Source organism: Anopheles bellator (assembly GCF_943735745.2).
Source record: "Anopheles bellator chromosome X unlocalized genomic scaffold, idAnoBellAS_SP24_06.2 X_unloc_1, whole genome shotgun sequence".
NCBI classification, from domain to species: domain Eukaryota; kingdom Metazoa; phylum Arthropoda; class Insecta; order Diptera; family Culicidae; genus Anopheles; species Anopheles bellator.
Window position 1 is genome coordinate 372,298 of NW_026684271.1, and position 21,355 is coordinate 393,652.

General features: G+C 41.8%; 2 protein-coding genes across 2 annotated transcripts in view; one reads left to right on the plus strand and one right to left on the minus strand.

The window, feature by feature from the left end:
- The first annotated feature begins 2,079 nt into the window (after positions 1-2,079).
- Positions 2,080-21,355, plus strand: part of LOC131214116 (glutamine-dependent NAD(+) synthetase) — a 52,078-nt gene continuing 32,802 nt past the window's right edge. The window contains exons 1-2 of the mRNA XM_058208482.1: positions 2,080-2,295; positions 2,366-2,711. The gene's annotated coding sequence lies outside the window, so the exon portion shown is untranslated. The remainder of the gene's footprint in view (positions 2,296-2,365; positions 2,712-21,355) is intronic.
- The window catches only part of LOC131214115 (cytosolic carboxypeptidase Nna1-like), a 21,572-nt gene continuing 2,313 nt past the window's right edge, over positions 2,097-21,355 (minus strand). Inside the window, exons 2-16 of the mRNA XM_058208480.1 lie at positions 18,293-18,474; positions 14,152-14,304; positions 12,830-13,062; positions 7,664-7,813; positions 7,261-7,567; positions 7,058-7,162; positions 6,804-6,979; positions 6,568-6,730; positions 6,312-6,470; positions 6,170-6,238; positions 4,076-4,309; positions 3,500-3,915; positions 3,221-3,409; positions 2,846-3,136; positions 2,097-2,757 (exon numbers count right to left, since the gene is read on the minus strand). Of these exons, the coding sequence (XP_058064463.1) occupies positions 2,289-2,757; positions 2,846-3,136; positions 3,221-3,409; positions 3,500-3,915; positions 4,076-4,309; positions 6,170-6,238; positions 6,312-6,470; positions 6,568-6,730; positions 6,804-6,979; positions 7,058-7,162; positions 7,261-7,567; positions 7,664-7,813; positions 12,830-13,062; positions 14,152-14,304; positions 18,293-18,474 (3,296 nt within the window). The 3' untranslated portion in view covers positions 2,097-2,288. The remainder of the gene's footprint in view (positions 2,758-2,845; positions 3,137-3,220; positions 3,410-3,499; positions 3,916-4,075; positions 4,310-6,169; positions 6,239-6,311; positions 6,471-6,567; positions 6,731-6,803; positions 6,980-7,057; positions 7,163-7,260; positions 7,568-7,663; positions 7,814-12,829; positions 13,063-14,151; positions 14,305-18,292; positions 18,475-21,355) is intronic.

The following is a 21,355-nucleotide window of genomic DNA, read 5'->3' on the forward strand; positions in this document are numbered from 1 at the left end:
CAACCGACAAACTGACCCTGTTTTGAAATTTGTTCACAAATTGCATGTCGAGTCTTCAGATTTCCACCCGCGGCAGTGACATTTATGACGTCTCCGGAGATGTCACTTCGAGCGATATTGCATTGCAGATCGCAGCGTGTAAACCGCCCTTTACTGTGGCGACAGACGATGCGAAACGTAATATTTTTGACATTAACGATTAATGCCAAACTGCTACGCTTCTGTCAAAACGTTTACGGCTCGGTCGAGGCGTAAACCCCGAGCGTAAATACTTTTTGCATACGCATGCTTACAAACAGAGGATAATTTAAGTTCTTATTTGCCGGTATAGCAACAAAATAAAAAAAAACAACAGAAAATAATATTCAGAAATCAATTTATTTCTCTTCTATTTCTATTTTCTCGGATCAAAAACACGAACGTAAACACGTTTGACATTTCGTTTTTATATTTTTGCTGCCACACGAAGCGTAGACAGTTTGACATTAATAATTAATTTTACGCCAGTTTTCACGCTTCGTGTAGCGCCACAGTTTCAGTTTGTGTGTGCAGTGTACGTGCAGACTGCTGCTGTGTTACCACAGCCCAAAAAAAAAGTCACTCATATTCTCCATACTGAGACGAAATATCTGAGATCCGATTCTTTTCTCACCAGCGCAACAGCGAACAACTATTTTGTCTCTGTTACGCTAATGTAGCATCCAGTCCGGCACTCCAACGTTAAACTGTTACTGGGGGGCTACATGAGGCGTGAAAACTAGCGTAAAATGAATTTGTAATGTCAAATCGTTTACGCTTCGTGTGGCAGAAAAATATTAAATCGAAATGTCAAACGTGTTTACGTTCGTGTTTTTGGTCCGAGAAAATAGAAATAGAAGTGAAATTATTTGATTTCTGAATATGTTTTTCTGTATTTTTCGATTTTGTTGCTATACCAGCAAATAAGAACTTAAATTATCCTCTGTTTGTAAGCAAAGCGTATGAAAAAAAATAATTACGCTCGGGTTTACTCCTCGGCCGATCCGTAAACGTGTTGACAGAGGCGCAGCAGTTTGGCATTAATCTGTAATGTCAAAAACATTACGTTACTCCTCATGTAGCCCACCAGTATGAAAACAACGACCAGACCGCAACTGTCATATAAAATTCTCACTCGGGTAGGGGTGTTTTGACATTAGATTCTTCTCACGGCGCAGTCCATCTCATAGTGAGAAGCGAGAAACACTATTAGCCGACGGATATCTTCACCTAAGTCACAGCTGCCATTACAGCATAGCTATCCTATAGCACAGCTGCTATAGAAGTGGCAGAGCATCAGCGGTGGTGTATAGGAAGGAGATAGTGATAAAATAGTAAATTGGTAATGCGGAATCTTATACTTTTCCAACTCTATCCAAGCTCTATGCCTGTACAGCCGAAATACATCCGGGTTTTGTTCATTTTGCCTCAAGTTGCTAATCAAGTGCTAACTTCCACCATCCGTTCAACATCGACGAAAATAATGTGGCGAAAGTCGATGCAAATATTGGTCAGAAGAACAGTACAACTATCGCTGTGATAGCTGTGTTGTACTTCATGACAAGAGTGTACTATGATATTTTGGTGACAATCGCAACGTCAAGTAGCTCACCGTCACCCTTTGTAAGCGTGTTACGGAAGTTCTAAATTGTGTCAATAAGCATGCGAAAATAATCAAAGAACCCTCCAATCTTATAAATAAGGGCATCTAGTTTTCGTCAGAGTCGTAGCTGCAAGCGAAGTTAAGCGGCAAACATGCATCAACATGGTGAACGATGAAGCTACATTCCGTTGATCGATAAAAAAATATTCCCTTTTATTCCTTATCGCGCTCTCTTACACATCTATGGGTCGTATACAAGCTCGATGTAGACATTGAGAGAACGGGTCGGTCCATGAAAACAAATGCCCATTTCTCTTCGTGTTATTCGTTGAACGAATATTTTTTCAGAGATTAGAAAAATTTCTTTTGTAGAATAATTGTAATTTCTATGTACTTTCTGTTAGCCGCTACAGTTATGTGCTTTATTATTTGCTCAGTTCAATACGCTCGTTATTTGTTGTCTACATAAAGTTTGCGGAGCTACCGGTGCCTGCTACCTCATTATCCACATCATAAGCTACAGTTACTGCAGCAGTTAGATATCAATCAAAAGCAGTTTAATACCAAGAAAAACATGAACGCATCTTTGTTCACTTCACCGTGTAGGTTATGGAGCCGAAGAAATATTTACACTTCCCTAAAGAAACTGCAACGCGGTCAACGTGTTTCATTTGGTGGATTTCTCCTTAGCCGTGCGTTTCTTCCGGTGTTTCTTACTGGATGCTACCTTTACATTTCTTTCAGATTCAGACTCGGAGCAGAGGGTCATCAGGTGGATATCGATACTGGTTGTGGGCAGTTTAATAGGAGAGGCTGTAATCTTCCCGCGGGCGAACGATTTGCGCGTCTTTGGTAGGGGCTGGGCGGCAGTAACCACGATCCCGCTCGTTTTAAACTTTCCCGGATTTTTTACCGCCAATGACTGCGCGTTTGTACCATTCGTTCCGTTGACCCCATTCGACCCTGCCCCGGAGGCCAGTGAGATCGCGGAAGGTACAGTCAAAAGGACCTTGCGTGGTGAACTCACCGCCGACAGTGTGCTGGTGGACAGCAAGCGGCGTGTCTGGCCAACTCGTGAATTTCGCGAAAGGTGAGTAATGATGTCTGCTTTCTCCACTATCTTGCTCAACGTAACACTATCGTGAGATGCATGCAATACGACATGGAATACGGAAACATACATGTTATGTGATATGTCAAGCATGACCGCGATTCGCTACATACCGAGTTTTACGTCTAACTCGTGACATACCGCTTCCTTCAGATCCGTCCAATGGCTGCTTCTTTTCGACGGTGCAACTTGCGGCAACCTTCTGCTGCCTTGTTGTACTGCTTTGCCCGAGTGAGAAAGCCAATGGATCTGCTCCAACCGTCATCTTTATTCGCACGCTCCGGTTCTCCTTATCTTTACCGAGAGCGAGCGTGTGTGTGTGATGTTTCAGCATGCTCTTGTGATGTTTCTCTTTCAGGATTCGCTTTTCGTCCTTCCAGGCAGCCAGCTTCTGTGAGCAAGCGCTGCAGATGTCGAGAGCGGAAGAGAAGTCGGGATTAATGGTGGTGACACACACGAGCCACAAGCTTCTTAACGATATTTCCTACGTTAATAGCGCTTCATTATCGTTATACGTCGATTTAACCAGTGTTGGTGGGGCGCCCCATGATATCGGCCGTGGGTTGTTGAAATCGTTGAGATATCCATCTGAGTGCGCACCGGTCCAGATGGAGCGCTTAAGCGAGAATCTTAAATGGCAATGATCCGGGCTGGACGACTTGTGCGCCTCTACCGTCCTACGGAAATCGCTTTCAAATAGAGAAATGAAACGGAACTCTTAGCATAGGTGCACTAGTGGTCCGTTGTTTAGGGAAAGCACGGTTTACCTTTCGCTTTCGCTCGAGCGCTGCCAAATGCGTTCCTTACTCATAACCGGAGGAAATTCTTTGATAATGCTCATAACCATCCTGCTTTGCTCGTCCTCGTCCTCTGAATGGTAGTGATTTGTGGCCGAGCGCACGATCAACTCCGGCGGCATCAGGTATTGCGTTTCGCAACCAAGCAGCGTCAACTTGCGTATGTTGTCCGTCTCCCGAAGTCGGCTGCGTCGCCAGAACGTGCGCTGTAATGTGTTCTCTGTGTCAGACACGGCAGCAGGAACGATCAGTTCATCCTCGGATGTATACTCGAAGAAATCGCTCACTGGCTCCGTTGTTGGAATGTCTAATACGATGCGTTGTACGCTTTGCGATTTTCGCCGGTACGAAGGACGCACCGCTTGCTGCGAAATTGGCTTTTTGTTCTGTATTGAAACAGAGAAAATCGTTTTGGGTCTTTTGTGGCATGATGCCGTTTCAATCGAGATTTCGAGGCATTGTGTAATGTCTTTATTCGTGCAATGCAGAAGTTAAGCTCCTCTGTTGCGATTGATTTTCGAACATTCACATGAGCTTGATGATTACCTTTTTGTTGCCCTTCAGCTTCTGAGGCAGCACAGGAGACGACGGAGGCACCTTTAATGTCGAACAGCACGGTCCTTCTAGTTCGGCCATACTGTCTTTTCCTTCGTCCTCCGAGCTACTGCTAGTTGTATCACCCTCGTCGCTGGAGTAGTCTGACAGGGGAATATTAAGCGGCTCCTCAGCGCTCGAGCCCTCTTTCGATAGCCGGGTGAGAATTTTAATGCGTAGCTTTTCCTGTTTGTTATGTAACGGAAATACCGTGTTACATGTCAATGCTACAAAATACTTTTGATGTTCGAAATGCACTTTCCATATTTTTAAATTCCGATAAATCAATATACCTAACCAAGGCGCTGCTCGAAGTGATCGAACCAAACGCTACCAAACAGCAAATTCTAACTAGCAACTAGCAAAAACCACAGTTCGCTCACAATTTCGAACTACGCAACTACAAAGGTGTACATGATAAATAACATCAATGAATAAAAGTGTGCAGCAGTGCAGAAAAAATTGTTTAAATTGTATTGCCGGTTAAGTTGTCACATATATACACATAAGAATAGTTAGCATATCTTTCTCTCTATCGATCGATATATATTACTGCGAAAAAATACTACTGCGGTTTAATTCACCCTACAAAACTAATGCAAACTAATCATCTACAAGGTCATTCTGAAATTGATTTTAATGGAAAAGTATTATTGCTTCGACAGCTTCATAACATCGTCCTCTCGTCATATTTTTGACTATCATGCATCGCTCGCAGGTAGCATCGCTGATGTCGCTGCTGCTTTTTATTTTGTTCCAGACCGCAGTTGTTGACAGATCCAAGATTCAAGATTCGCGGTTTACCGTTTCCTTTCTGCTTGTGCGTTTTAGCTTTATGGCCAGAACCAATGTTTCCAGTTGAAAAGGAAAGGTTTCTCAGGAGTCACGCGCAAAGGGTAGTAGGTGTACCGAGGAAAATACACGATAGATTTGCTCCGCTTGTCCTCCCGCTGTTGCTCCTCTTGGCGGCGCTCCTCGCGCTGCGCCTCCATTTCGTCGGCCGTACGGGGTACCGGGATGCGCGTGAACTGGCGTAACTTTCCGTGGATCGCATTTTTGGACGGTCCGGTTCCGTCCGGGTTGTGCAGATTCAATATGTACCAGAGGTACTTGCGCACCAGCTGCCGGTAACCACGCTGCAATTCACATGTGATGTTTTTGTGTGGTGGTGTACGTTACACGTTGGTAAGTGGGCATAGAGAGAAAAACGGAACGGATTGTATTGTGTGCGGGTGTGTGGGTACTGTTGTAACTTTTCCCTTTAACTAACGTATGCAATATTGACTACAAAACTGGATGACGATCGTTCAAAACGATATGGGATAATTGGTGAGAACGCAGTGCGCTTGACATGGTTCAGTAACTGTTACTTACGGACAGTTAATGTTATAGACGACGTTGCTAGATGCATAACAATATTCTGAAACGGTGCCTCTAGTATCAAACACAGTGAATTCCACCATCAATCTGAATCTTTCGTAACTGTAGGTGGATCTTGATTATAGTACTTTGCATTCCATGTAACATATGTTATTACATTTCGGATATGTTATGGAGAGTTGTAAAGAGTAGCACAAATACACGCGTGCCGCGATGCTAGAACGTTTTTAGTGTTTGATTGTGGCATAAGAATACCCTCCGTGATCCCTATTGTCATGTGCTGGTATTTGGAAACGGTTAGAATCTCAATGTTTAATAGTGTGTGGGTAGCTTTTTTGTACTTAATTTATGAAAACTAACAAATATCGATGACTACGAGAACAAGCTGTAGAAATAAAAAATAGGTGCACAGTATGATAGAAAGTGGTAAGCTGGAGCTATCGGAGGGTCCCGATAAAGCGCGTGGCAGAAAGAAAGTTGTTTTTAATTTGACGCCTTGTGGCTTTTGGGGCTCGCGTGTGGTTAGCTAAGAAGCCATTTTTCTTGGGATTATGATCAGCTTTCGTTCAGCCACCAGAAGCTTTCCTGCTGCTGCTTGCGCAGTGCTTTTCGTAGCCGTTTTTCCCGCTTACGAATCTTCCGGATTCGCTTGACATAATAATTTACTTTAATCGGATTATCGTCGTAGTAGTCCATCAGCGTTTCGCAATAGGCTCGCCCAATATGCTCATAGTCCTGCAAATCGTTGGACGAGAAATGTTAACTTAGTGCTGTTGCTGTTCAGAGAATAGGTTTCTTGTTTACGTACTGTGGTTGAGAAGTGGGTTCCAGCGCGACCTCCCAATGTGCTACCACCAAACGATGCCTCTAAGGTGTAGCTGTTGGTCACTCCTAACACCCAAACCACTATCCGACCGGTGCCCTCCTTGTTTTTCTGCACCTTGAATTTGCAATTTTCAAACGAAAACTGTGTACCGCGTACGGAACGGAGGAAGGAAGGCATTTTAGAGCTGTAAATGAATTCCTAGGTTCACAGATGACGATAATGACAACAATTACTATACCTTATCGGCCACATTTTTGTGCAGCATTAGCGGAAACACTTGTTCCAACAAGCGTCTATCCGGATGGCGCTTCAGGTTTTCGCACCCGTAGATGAACACGTTGTGCTTGCGTGAATGTGCATGCATGTCGCAGTACATGGCGACACCGCAGTCTTCCATCAGTCTGTGAGAGAAAAAATAAGTCAGTTGAGTATTAGTTTCGCTTCATACGACGAAATCACTCACGTGAAACCCACCTTCTAATCATTGCCTTGGTGTTCCAGATCGAAGGATACGTTTCGCGGATGACTGTTCGATACTGACGATTTAGGTCTCGCCCGGTGAGGGAGCTGCGTGTGTTTCCCACAATAACGCCGTCCGGGTTAAGCATAGGCACCAGTTTGAAAATGAACTTGTGTCGCAATTTCTTCGCCTGTTGTTGTATGATAAAAAATATAATTTGATTGCATAGTTGTTCACGATCGTGTCACGAAATTTTGTCTCCACATACCACGTACGAATCGCCAGTTATGAAGTCCATCAGACCCTTCATCATCCACGAAGACGGGCTTTCGCCAGGGTGAACACGTGCGGTAATAATGACTGCTTTCTTCTTCTGTCCCGTAGTTTGTCATAATTGAGGGAAAATTGTGTTTGAGGGAAACTTTGAATTTTAGTTTAAAACACAACTAGGTGCAATCGTCCTATGCTCACCTTCTGATTGTCATCTTCGTGCGTCGTCGGTGCAGTGACTGTGAGATAGTAAACATTATTGCCAGCGAGTGAACGGCACAACAGCCGCAACTTGCAGAACTTCGACTTGACCGGGTTACGTTGGATGCACATTAGGTAGTCTTGCAGTTCAGAGTAGGTGTACGGGTAGCTGTGTGCAAAGAACACTGTGTCACCATCGTATCGAAATTCGATGTTGAAAGACAACGTGAAGGAGCTGGTGCCGATGTATTCCTCGTCGTCGTCGTCGCATGGCCGGTGATGATAATGGCTGTAGTTGTAACCATTACTGTGAACTCCGAAAAAAGAATGGTGGAGGTGAATGGAATGGAGGGAAAGAGAATGGCAGCAATTCAGTCAGATGCATGTCACACAGTCGACTTACCTGTTATCCTCGTTGCGGAAGTAGGCAATGTTGTCACCACAGCGGCGCCAACCGATTTGATTGCACTCTGCATCCGTTGTTGAGTACATCAGCGGCCGCATTCCCTCCTTGTACAGACTGTCCGGTTTCGTGAGGTTAATGATGGAAAATCTGCGTACGATACGAAAAATAGTGCAAAACTGATTAAACCACATTGTGACAGCATCATAAGTAACTGACAAATTGATCTTCTGAACTTGAAAAAAGAGCTATTTGAAAAATGACAACAATTATTGAAAAATCCAGTCCAGCGGCGTCACTCGACAGTCGGATGCCAAACTGAAAAGAAGTACTTTATCAATTTACTCTTGCCTTTTATCCATTCTCACATGTATTTGATAGCTACTGTAATTACGCATCTTTCGCAGTATAGATTGTTTGGTCAAAGTGTAAACAACACCTGTTTTAAGCATTTGAACATGTCATGTTTTGTTCCTGATAGAGCCTTTTTGCGGGGAGTACATTTTCATTACTGCTTGCACGGTAGAAAAAATTGATTCTTGTACCGAATCATAACTGGTGATGAAAAGGGGAGTTATTACAAGAATCCTACACCCAAAAAGGCCTGGATACAGCTTGGTGAATCAGGTCCATCGCAACCAAAGCGAAATATTCACTGCGCAACGGTTATGCTGTTATGTTATGGTGGGATATGAAAGGCGTGGTGTACTGTTAGATTTCAAAACGTTATGAAATTATTGAAGGACGATCGACAACAATTAATGTATTTGAAGCAAAGCTTTGACCATAAAACGACGGGAATGGGATAAAAGACATGATATGCTGATTTTTCAAAATGACAACGCTCGACCCCACATAGCAAAATCTGTCAAAACCTATCTCGAAAGTGTCGGATGGGAATTGTTAACCCCCCGCTGTATTCACCAGATGTTGCTTTTTCGGATTAGTATTTGTTCCGATACATGAGTAACGATTTGGCAGCACAGAGGTTAACTAATTATGAAAGTATTGAAAAATGGGTCTCTGAGGGGATCGCCGATAAAAATGAGAAGTTCTATCGACACGGAATCGAGGAACTACCTAAAAGATGACAGAAAGTAGTAGCTAACGACGAACAATACTTTCATTAAGGTAGTTGCACGTTTTGTTGTTGTAGTTAGGTCACAAATGTCAAATTATATGATATGTATGCGCTAGTAAAAAGATACTCGAAAATGCGTCACATTGCAGCAGCTGTGTTCTGTGTGCTTATTCAAAGATAGATTCTCGCTTTTTGTGTTTTCTAGTACGGTCTTGCCATGTCATTCGGGGATTGTTGAAGCTGGAATTTATTTTTAGAGATTGTCGACTACGACCTACATGGTTGAGTGAAGATTACAATCGTACGTGGTGTCCGCTACCATCTGGCTTCTAAGCATTTCAATGTACGCGTCCGTATATTCGTTTAATACACGAATTTAAAGAAAAGAATGAAAAAAATAAATAAGATAATTTTATTTTCATTCTTGTCGATTTGATGCTAAATTATCATTGTTGAAAGTGAAAACTTTCAATTATAGTTCATTCCTCGACATTCAGCCCGCTCGTTAAGATCATTCAAAGTAGTAGTTGAAGAAACCATCAAATTAGCAACGGTACGCATTAAATAGAGTAGATTCCACAGCCTCTTAAAGTTTTGGGGCTGTTTCCACCAGCTGTTTGACAATACTTTTCGCTGTTTTAAGAAATAATAACACATCGCTCAATAAGTTCGCAGGATGACATATAGATGGCGAAACAAATACAAAATCCTTATGATTTTTAGACAGTACCAACCTTCAAACGATATCTGTCAAAGTTTCATGACATTCGGACTATTATTTACCAAGTTACAGTGTGAACAATTCAATCAACTTTTGTCAATTGAAAAAAATGGAAAAATCAGAATTTCGTGTGCTCATTAAGCATTGCTTTGTGATGGGAAAAAATACCGTGCAAACTAAACAGTGGCTTGACAAATGTTATTCGGACTCTGCTCCATCGAGGCAAATGGTTGAGAAGGGGTTTGGTGACTTTAAACGTGGTCGTACGAACACCGATGATGCTGAACGTTCCGGTCGCCCAAATTCGGCAGTTACTGAAGAAAACATACAAAAAGTCCACAAAATCGTCTTATCCGACCGCAAATTGAAATTGAAGGAGATTGCTGAGGCCGTAAAGATATCAGAAGGCAGTGTGTTTACCATTTTGCATGAACATTTGGGTATGCGGAAGCTTTGTTCGAAATGGGTGCCGCGTTGGCTAACACCGGACCAAAAACAACAACGAATCGATGATTCTGAGGCATGTTTGGCCCTATTTAACCGTGATAAAAAGGATTTCTTTCGTCGCTACGTCACAATGCATGAAACATGGATCTACCACTTCACTCCTGGGTCAAATCGGCAGTTGGCTGAGTGGACACCAGCCGGTGAAAGCCGCCCAAAGCGCCCAAAGACTCAAACTTCTGCTGGCAAGGTTATGGCCTCCGTATTCTGGGATAGTCATGGTATATTGTTCATAGACTATCTTGAGAAAGGTAAAACAATCAACAGCGAATATTACATGGCATTGTTGGAACGATTGAAGGCTGAAATCGACGCAAAACGACCGCACATGAAGAAGAAAAAAATTCTCTTTCATCAACACAATGCACCGTGTCACAAGTCAATGAAAACGATGGTGAAAATGAATGAATTGCACTTCGAATTGTTGCCCCATCAACCATACTCGCCAGATTTGGCCCCCAGCGATTATTGGCTGTTCTCGGATCTCTAAAGGATGCTCCAGGGAAAGAGATTTGGATCGAATGAGGAGGTCATCGCCGAAACTGAGGCATATTTTGAAGGGAAAGATAAATCGTTCTACAAACATGGTATCGAAAAGTTAGAGAAGCGTTGGACTGATTGTATCGCCTTAAAAGGAGACTATGTTGATGAATAAATACAAATTATATCAAAATATTGTTGTTTTATAAGCTATCCTACGGACTTATTGAGCGATGTGTTACGAAGTTGTGAATGTAGAAGAAAGGAGGTGCTATGTGAAAAAAGGAATGTTGGTGGAATGGTAATTATTTATTTTTATACCCACATCAACAGAGCATGGCTGACTAAGCGATATTTATAAGGAGGGAAGGGTGGAGGGTGGGAAAATCCGTTTTGCATTGTTGATAGAAAAACTCTTGAGATATTTCATTTATCTTATACACGAAGTATGTTCAAAAATTATCCTGAACATTAAAATTCCGCGGGCTACATATATTGAATGATAACGCTTACACTTTGTTGCTTGTGCGTGATTTTTTTACCAAAACAACACACTAATGATGCCACAGCCACCGTATTTCTCAGATCTTGCCGCATGTGGCTTTTTTGTCAAAGGACAACGCTACGCTAACATTGAGGAAACAAAGACGGCATGGAAGGAGAAGCTGAACGAGAAAACAAAAAAAATATTTTTTAAATGTGCATCAAGGATTGGTAAACATTTTTAGCACAAGTGTATAATGTCTGATGGGGATTACTTAGAAGAGAACAAAATATAGTACATATTGAAGAATAAAGGTGTTTTAGCGGGTAGTACTTCTTCATTTCTTCAATTTTAAGAAAAGTGGTACCGAAAGTCATCGTATTTCAATGGCTTTAATTTATGGTGAACATGATCTTGCTGAATTATGTTTTTTGCTTGCATGACCAACAGCCACCTGGACAACCAAAAAAGTTTGATGATGAGGAATTAGCAATACTACTCGATCAAGATGCATGTCACATGCAAACAAGGTTGAAGAAATGTTAGGAGTTGACTACACGACAGTTTCCAAACGCTTGAGTGCCATGGGATTGATTAGAAAATATAGTGGTATAGTGGTATATGAAAAGCTAGTGGTATATGAAAGGCGTGGTGTATTATGAGCTTTTAAACCCTATTGAAAATTATAAATTGATGAAACAGTGAATGCGTTGCAAGCGTGAAGCGTGAAGCAAGCTTTGGTCATAAAACGATCAGAATAGGGTAAAAGACACAATAAACTGATTTTTCAACATGAAAACTCGGTTACATATATACATCAAAAAATATGTCAGAACCTATCTCGGAAATGTTGGATGGGAACTCGTTTTGGGTGCATTAGATTCTCTTGCAATTATTCTATTGTACTTTTGCAAAACGACAATTTAATTATTAACATAACCTTCAAGATGGAAATGATCTTTGGCAATTTCGTACCGTTTGAGATGAAAACCTACTACTTTGGAAATAAGTTTTTCATATTTCCCAATTTTCTGCAACCAAAATTGTAGTTTATACATAAATGTCAATGAATAATCCTTTCGAATAAATGTTTAACCATCGAAAAATATTCAGCCGTTCTGTTTTATAACCAACCAAAAACAAATATTAGATGGACCACCCTTTAGTTAGACCATAATTGTCGCATAAAAACCACAAGAAGAAATTCAAAGCTTTATAATATTCTTGAAAATATTATTATTGAAAATATGTTTAATAATGTTCAAAAGGTTTTAATGAATTGGCTCAACCCATACTTCCATCTGTCCTATCCATCCATCCATCAATCCACATCCATCCAATCCACAAAAATGGTGTTTTACGCTGAAACACTAATTACGGGAGAAAGCGTCGGGGGCACTTACCGTTGGGGAAACCGTCATACGAAAACATAATATCAGAAAGCTGGTTTAGCGGTGATTTTTCCCTGTTTTTGTCGTAATTCAATTAATGATTAATTAATTAATCGGAATCTGAGCAAGAAAAGCCTTCCAAGGAATATATTAGATGATATTACCTGTATCAGTAGTAAACATTGTCTAGGTCTAGGATTTGTCTAGGTTATCAATGAGTGATAGGATTGGTTGATGTTCATTTAAGGGGACCGCTGTCCTACGTAATACACCGTCACGTATAAGTGTCAGAGGCCAGTTAGTCAAAACTCAAGAAGAAGTAAACGCGAAAGTCGCTATTGTTTGATATAGCAAGTATAATGATGGGCCTTAGATTGAAGAGCGTTTACCATCCGCAGATTGATAGTGATTGATGACACATTGACATGTCGCAAAACAGGCTCGGTTTTTATAATGCCCCGGATATGTTTTTTGAAACACAGTACCTATTTGAGAAATTGCTCACCTGTAAATGACTTTCGCCTTGGTATTTTTGACCTGAAAGTAGAACCATTGCGTATGTCGGTTGGTATACATGTCCGGTCGAAGGTAGAGCTCGTAATACGTCGGTGTAATTTTGATAGCCCGGCCCAGGTTACCACTCTCGAAGCGCGACTCGAACACTAGATCATCCGGGTCGAGAGGGCTCGGGTGAGCCGCCGTTTGCGGCTTCGAGCCGCCAACCGTCGAACGACTAAACTGTGGGCAGAAAGCGTACACCGGATTAATTGTGACTATAATGGTATGCAATTCTGTAACGCGCGCTATTGATTCTCCGATCCGTTCGCCTTTTTGGTTGTCGTTGTACTCGTGACTGTCGTAGCCGTTGCTTGATGGTGGAGTTGTTGGTGCTGCACGCGTAGCTCATGTATGTGGTGGTAAATCCACTACGTCAGACGCACTTTTTATAATATGGCGGACTTGCTTGCTTGCTGTATGAGTTGCTTGTTTCAAGCTTAGGGTTAGTATCTTTCCATTCAACAAAATTTGCCCAAGTTAGGTCTCTAGAATTATTGACTTCTACCTCGTGGTGGTCCAATCATTTCTCATGGCCACATGGTAATACCTGTGTCAAGTTGTTCATCTGCTCTTGGGTGTTAATATGCTCGTCATACTCAGTCCGCTATCAGCGCTGCTGCGTTCAGTTTGGACTCTTCTGACTACGGAAGCATCCAAGGTTTTTAGTGCCGCGAGCAAGCATTTTATTCTGTTTCCGGTTGCCGGTTGTTCCTGTGGTTCGTACAATGTTTGAGATTGGTTCTGATTGTTGTTCTAAATGGTTGTTTGCCTTTAGTTAAAATCATGAGTGGAGCATACGGATTTTATGCCCCGATGCCCCGATGTAGCACCATCGGATTGGTCTCTAAGTTAACCGCAGAAGGTAAGAATTAATAAAATGTCCTTAGCGGAAGAGAATAATATTAGCACAAACTCAACACAAAAAATGAACGGAGATAGCAAGGTAAAAGAACTTTACTACTGCTTCGCTCGTTCTTCGAAAGGTAAAAAGATAAAAATAAATTCCTTCTTTAGCGGTTGATGATTCATCGAAAAATTAGGGAAGGGGTTGAAGTGTTTTCAATACATGAGAAAGCGAGCCGAATAAGGTTCGTGCATATAGTGACCACAGGTCGCTTTCTAATTATGGTAACGGATGTCAACACCAGCCACCCAAAGAACAGCGAAACAACGGAGCACAACGGAGTTTAATGGAGGCGATGCCTAGCTAACAGTGCGGATTGATCGCTGGAACATTGTCGTGTTGTACTTTGCGGATAGGATACTCACGTAGTGTACCGCGCTGGTTGGATTGTAGTTATATACGATGATACCGTTCTCTTCGCCTACCGGTCTCGGTTGCAGCTCCTTCCCGGTCGGCTGATAGTATGGTTCCGGTGTTTCTGGTGCATCGTCAAGGTGATAGATACGCTCTTCGTGTACCTGCATAAACCAGGACAGAAAGCCCACGAAAATCACAAAAGCAAGACAATGGATACTCTAATAACGTCTAAGAATGCTTGCTTGACGTCATCACCTGATCCTTGAGCACTAGGGCAAGAATGAGTCGCGCAACTAAAGCTAGCTATGAATAGGCTGCAGCATTAATCTCAATCAAATTTTTTTGTTAGCCAATTTACCCGGCCATACTACGTCAAGGTTTAGAGACACAAAGGCCTATCCAAAATTGAAAATGTTACTTTCTGTGGTATTTTTTTTTAATATGTTTATGATAGTTGGTGCAATGTTCACTTTATTTAACTGTTTGAATTATTATCATTGTTTAGATATACCGACTTTGGTTAGTTTTTGGGCTTGATTTAATATATCTATCTATCTTCTATATATATAAAAGAAAGTCGCAGAATGTTGGAACTCTTATAACTCAAGAACGGCTGAACCGATCTGACTGAAAATTGGTGTAGAGGTAGCTTAGATCCCAAGGAAGGCTTTTTGACTTTTTTATATTCCGACTGCGTTACAATGAAGCAACAATTGCATTTTTTCATACTGAGACGAGACAGACAGAGCGCACAACAGCAAACAACTGTTGGCTTCTCTTTCTCGCTTCCTCACCCCAAGCAAGCGTTCCCTCACCGCAATCAAGCGCACCAAACAGAGCGCGCAACAGCAAACAACTATTTTTTTCTCTTTCTCGCTAATGCAGCGTCTCCTCCCAACCAAAAATACGGACCTCTCACACGGACGCATGAAAGAAAGTATATGGGGGGGCTACGGTTTTTTGCTTCTCGACCAAAAGAGGCCAGACAGAAAGGCCAGACAGAGAGCGTCACTACGAGCAAAACGAGTTTTCAGCGAGACTCTCTCTTTCGTACGTTCTCGCGAGTCTCTCTTGCAATTAGTTTGGCGATTTGACAATCTCTCTCGCGTTTATAGATTTCACTCATTCTCGCGAAACTTTTGATTGTTACTTAGCTGTCATTTTTATAACTGTCAAATATAACTATTCAAACAATGCGCGAACGCAGCGTAGTATCGTAATAACGGACAGTGAATAAAAAAGCATCTTACACCCCCTTAAGAATGCCGCGACCAAGACGGTCGAATCTTTCCCGACAAAGCCGTAATGCAAAAAGGATGCGAAGGTTTGCGAATGAAATGACTGAAGAAGAAAACGAAATTGCCCGTGATGGGGAACGCGTTCGTATTTCTGAAATTCGCGCTTCTCAACTCCAAGAGCAAACAGAGGGAACCCGTGCAACGACTCGGTTGGCAATGCGAAATCGACGAGCGAAAAATATAAACCAACAATTAGATAATTTTCGACGAGATGCTGATTTGGATGTTCGCTCAGCGGCTGTTTCTGAAGAAGAAGCTGATTTGTATCGAGCAGCGTTTCGATACAATTGCATCGCTAAGTACAGCGAGCATAAGAGTGTTCGCACTGGGCCAATAAACGTTCATTGTGATAAGTGTGATGCGTTGAAATTTTCCGGAGAAACGGCCGGATTGTGTTGCCTCAGCGGAAAAGTTTAATTGTCTTTACTGACTCCACCACCAGAACCTTTGCATTCATTGCTTTGTAGTGAAACACCCGCATCACGTCATTTTGTGGAAAACATTCGAAATTACAATGGCTGTTTCCAAATGACGTCATTTGGGGCAAAGGTTATCAATGAACGAGGGTTTAATCCGACATTCAAGGTATTTATTTATTTATGTTTTGACTAACACACAATATAGTTAAAGAGTAACTTATTATTGTTATTGCTACGTATTATTTTTCTTCTTCTTCTTATTGGGCAACAATCGCTGAACGGTCTTAACCTGAACCAGAGACAATGTTAATCCCTGATGCTCTCTGTAACAGTTCGTTTTTACGGGCGGGGTTGTTAGCCCCGCGCCAGACCTCGATCACGCCAACCCCCTCTATCACGCCAGTGTCAGGAATCGAAATCATGGCCGGTTGAGTGGTAACCGGTCCCGGGATTCGAACTAAAGCCAGCTGCGTGACAGCGACGAGCGTTACCAACTGCTCTATCACTGGGGCCATTGCCTTTGGGGCGGAACAATGTTCGCTGGGTCTGCTAGTTGCTTATAAATAGGGATCAACATTTCTCGCAATTCTAAGAAAAACGTTCCATAATAAAAGCCAGAAAAAAATAATGATTCCATAATAACAAATGGCGCTTGGTGCTAACAAAGAAATAAACTTTCACTATGCCATTTAATTGATTGACAATTGCAGGTGGTTGATTTGCAAATTGAAGTGCATTTTTGTTTATCAATTTTACTTAATTATTAATTATGCACCACCGCTGAAAGAGAAGCCGGTAACGTTCGTCGCTGTCACGCAGCTGGCCTGGGTTCGAATCCCGGTACCGATTGTCACGCAGTCGGCTATGGGTACGATTCCCGATACCAGCGTCACAGGGGGGTTGGCGCGAGGCTAACAACAACGTCCGTGAAATGAACCGTTGCGAATAGCACCAGAGATATTAATAATCCCGAACAAAAAAGTCACTCACATTCCCCAAACTGAGACGAAACATCTCACGGAAAATTTGGTTCTCGACAAGGGCCAGAAAGAAAGCGCAACAGCGAGCAGTATTTTCTGTCTCTTTCCCGCTAACAGAGGGTACGATCCGGCACTTTACGTCAATCTTTTGGAAATTTTCAGTTTCATAGAAAGTACGACGCAAACAAATCGACTACGCATCATCGGTGTAAAAATAGTGTTTAAAAGTGAACTCTAAGCAGTTGCTTATTTCGGTAAGTAAATGTAAGCATCGGGAAGCATTTCTCGATAGGTATTTACTTCTAAATCATTAAAGTGCACCGCATCTGTTAACATTTTCAGCCGACCATGAAATGGAACAAAGTATCATCCTGCTATTGCATGTCGACAACGCAGCGGTCGATTACGGTGGAGCGGACGATGCGACGATGCAAGCGGACTATAGAAAGCGACAACGCAGTGCTAAACAATTGCCAAAAAACAGTGCCATACAGAAAAGTGAAACAATTGTTCAAAAACCGTTATTGTAAAAAACTGAATAAATCTAACCCTTTGTTTACAACAGCAGAACGATTTGACAGTTCATTGAGCGGGTGTATGGAATGAGAGGAAGGGAGAATAAAAATATATAGGGGAAACCTCTCACGGCGCCCACCGGATTTTTAACGGTATAAGCCGCAGGATAGCGGAGTAAGGACGCTCGCTACATACATTTTACCGGTATAAGGATCACAGACTCGGGCTTACTCCGGTAAAACCGCCATAGTTAGAGGGCTGGTCTCACAGGTTGAGATTCGCGGCTAGAAAAATGAAAAATTGAGTGATTTTTTTGTTCGGGTTGTCTCTGGTGCAGGATAAGACCACTCAGCGGTTGTTCCCGAAGGAGAAGAAGTGTATCGGTGGGTCAAAATGTTCTCAGAATGCCGAGAGGATGTGCAATCTGCTACAAACGCCCGTATTTGTGGAAATACAAAAATTGAATTTTGTGCCACTGCTCACACATCGTGGTTTCTGGCCGTATTTTTTACCAAACAACACACTGTTGATGCCAAAGCCACCGTATACACCAGATCTGACCCCCTTTGACTTTTTGCTGTTTTCAAAATTAAAATAACCGCTTCGTGGTCAATTACTTTGGAGTAGACAAAAATAGCCGTTGAGAAAAAAAACATGTTCAAGCAAAACAGCTATCTAGAATTGACTGATAATTCAAAATATAAGTAAGTGAGTGAGTAAGTGATATAAGAGAGTGATATAAGTAGCAACACACCGCCACAAAAAAAATCGAAAATCGAATACACGTAGCCCGCGAAAATTCAAATGTCGCGATACTTTTTGAACGGCCCTCGCATGTATGCATAAACGACCATTGATAGAGCAGTCGCTCGTCGTAGTCACGCAGCTTGCAGGGTCCAAAATGTTTTTGGCAAGGGAAATTCTAAGTGCACCTACCTGACATTCAATTGGCCATCGGGGGGCCTGCTGGGGACAGTCATAGTCTCGTTCTTTAGGCAACGCGAAAAGTTCCCTCGGTTCTTTGAGCCGGGCGATGGAGCGCAGCGTCTTCGAGTCGGTGTTCACCTCGAGCTGGTGCGTCTTCAGGCTGTTGGAGAGAAAGCTACCCAGATAACCAGCTGTATACGGGATTAAAAAAAAAAACAGTATAGTTTCCGAGAACATAATGAGTTCTTTTTTCGCATATGGTTATTAGTATTGTATGTTAAACCTACAACGACAAAGAGGGTTTATTTGCAACCGCTGTTTCAAATTGTTGTACAATGATAACCTTACATTTAGACACGCTGCAGTTATATTAAGTTACAAATTATTAATATTAAGCTGGGTAAGGTTGATTTATTTCACGGCCGTTATTGAACCTTGCCTTGATGCGGTTACCAGGTCTAGAAGAGGAAATAGAAACTTTTTTCAAAGCAATCAAATGTTTTTTATATTGAAATAAAAACTTCTATTTGATTGAAAGTATGTGCCATCGCTAGAAGTACATTTCCCCTATCTCTCTGCTAAATTGTTTATTCCCAAACGAAAGAAATCTTCGTCTTTTGAAGCAAACCAATTAGTCCTCCAGTTTCAACTTCCTCGTAGGAAAGAAAGTGCTGCTCAGCCAATACGTGTCCCATCGATGAAAATGAATGATATTCGGAAAGAGCCAATACAGTATACAGCGGTACAATAGCAGTATACAGCCAATACAATAGCAGTATACAGCCAATAGTGAATACAACGGTGCTCCCATCCAAGTGATTTGATTGTATCCTGAACCAGTTTTGCTTTTTGTGTCATGGGGACGCCAGCTGCAGTGGTCATTGAGCCGCACCTGGCGCCTCCATGGCGACCAGAACACACGGCATTTTAGTCGTTTTTCGATCAATGCATGGTTCACATTGATCATTTGTTGTCAGTGGCGATCTCGGGTTTATCGGGTTCTATGCGCTTGTGATACATCACACTTTTTTGTTCCGTCAGAAAGTCCGTTTTTGGAGTCCTCCGACGCTCTTTGTTTGTTAAATCAAAATCGCCATTTTGACATTTTTTTTCCGGATATCAAAACAAGGTAATGTTGCCAAAAAAGCCAAATTAGGAGGTCCAAATTGGCAGCTAGAGCCATCTCATTCAACAGTCTCATCTTCGAGTTCTAGACTTGGTATATGACAAACTGAAACTTTAAAGTGACATTTCATACCAGTTCAAGGGTTTGATGAAGGAAGGCAGAGAAAATTATGGTGTTTGCCTAACATGGATGATCCATGTTTTGAGAACATCTCCAGCTATAATTTAGTTGTTTTGTTTGTGAAGGTAGAAGAATTAAAACTCAACCATTCGGGGTTAGTTTGTTAACTTTGTATAACTTGCTTTGTATAACTACAGGTCTAAGCTATACAATGGATTACGACCACAGGCGATTGCCACACGCTTTGCGTCATCTGATCAATAGTCTGTGGTGGTAGAATCGTATAAAACGATTCCGCAAGCAGGTTGAATGAGAAGAATTGATGACACTATTTTCATCGCTAGAGAGCTAACATCGTTAACAAAGAGAACGTATTTGATCTTATATTTCTTTGTGTTTATTTTTATCCGTTTATTTTGCTCTGGCACTGGTACGGCTTGATTACGAGGTACTATGAGAAGCCGCCGGATTTGTTTTGTAAACAAAACGGCTAAGACGCCAGCTTTCAAACACAGATAGCATTTTTTTCTGTAGGCAGAGAAGGCGTTTGTTGGTAACTACCGTTTCATAGCACCTGTGCTTTCTTGTAGAACATTCATCAAGTTCAACGACAAGTTCACTTCGTTGGCAATACATGGCACAACTATTCTTTGCCATCCAGAATCACGGCTGTTGATGCTGTTACAGAGTTGTTCCCCGTTATATTTCTAATAAACAGCGGACACTACAACTAAACTGCATACAACACCAATTTGAAACGTATATCGAATATAAAATGTGTTTGTGGTTCGTATCCTCATCGATACCTTCTACAAATTTTTGCGTTGATTGTGAACAAACGAACAGATGCGTGGTATTTATTTTTGATAAATAGGAGATAAATAGGCTTTCTCCACTTGATTCATACCCTTCGTTGTAGATAGATATTGATGATGAGTGGTGAAATCAACGGCACAACACAACACAACTTGATGGCTGAGCAGCTGTAACAAGCTACAGGGTGTATTGCTCGTGAAGGGCGCGCGACACACTACACATGCAAAAAAAACTTGTTGCTTCGCCCTGGCTTTGTCAGGCTGAGAGAGTTGCGGCTGCCGTCTCACATTGGAGCACACACGCTGTGCACACCACACAGTGCTGGAAGTAGGAATAGAATATAACGTGTCGGGCCTTCGCCTAGACGTTTTCACTGAAGAGCGTACACCGAACGACTAAACGCTCTTGCCAGATTCGGCACGGTTTTGCCTGTTGTTTCTTTTTGTGGCAGTGTATAACCAGATACCGCCTTACCCACTGTGATTCCTGTCACACAAAGAACACCGGGCACGATTTTTACTGGCGGTGGCGTCATCGACACTCGCGCAGGTCCTGGTTTACCTCTCTGATGGACTCAAAGAGAGCGACCAGATTCTTTCGCCGCCTGCTTCTTATTTCACTTTCTCTCTCTTTCTCTCTGTCTCTCTCGGCTTCCCTTTTTCTCTCTGTGATTTAATTTCTTGTTATTCGGTCGGCTTGCCTCTTTCATGAAATCGTTAGCCAATTCGTAAGTAAATATCAAATAATTGGAAAGAGTGCTTCTGATAACAACAGACACTGAACAAAATGTCTAAAAATTAAAAGTAATAGAGAAATACATGAGTGGTGAGAAATATGGTGGCATGAGTGGTGGTGAGTAATAGAGAAATACATGAGAAACACAAGTATTAAAAATTGAAACAGAGAAAGAATTACATATATACATACATATATATACATATATATATCTATACATATACATATATATATATATATATATATATATATATATATATATTGATAAATACGCA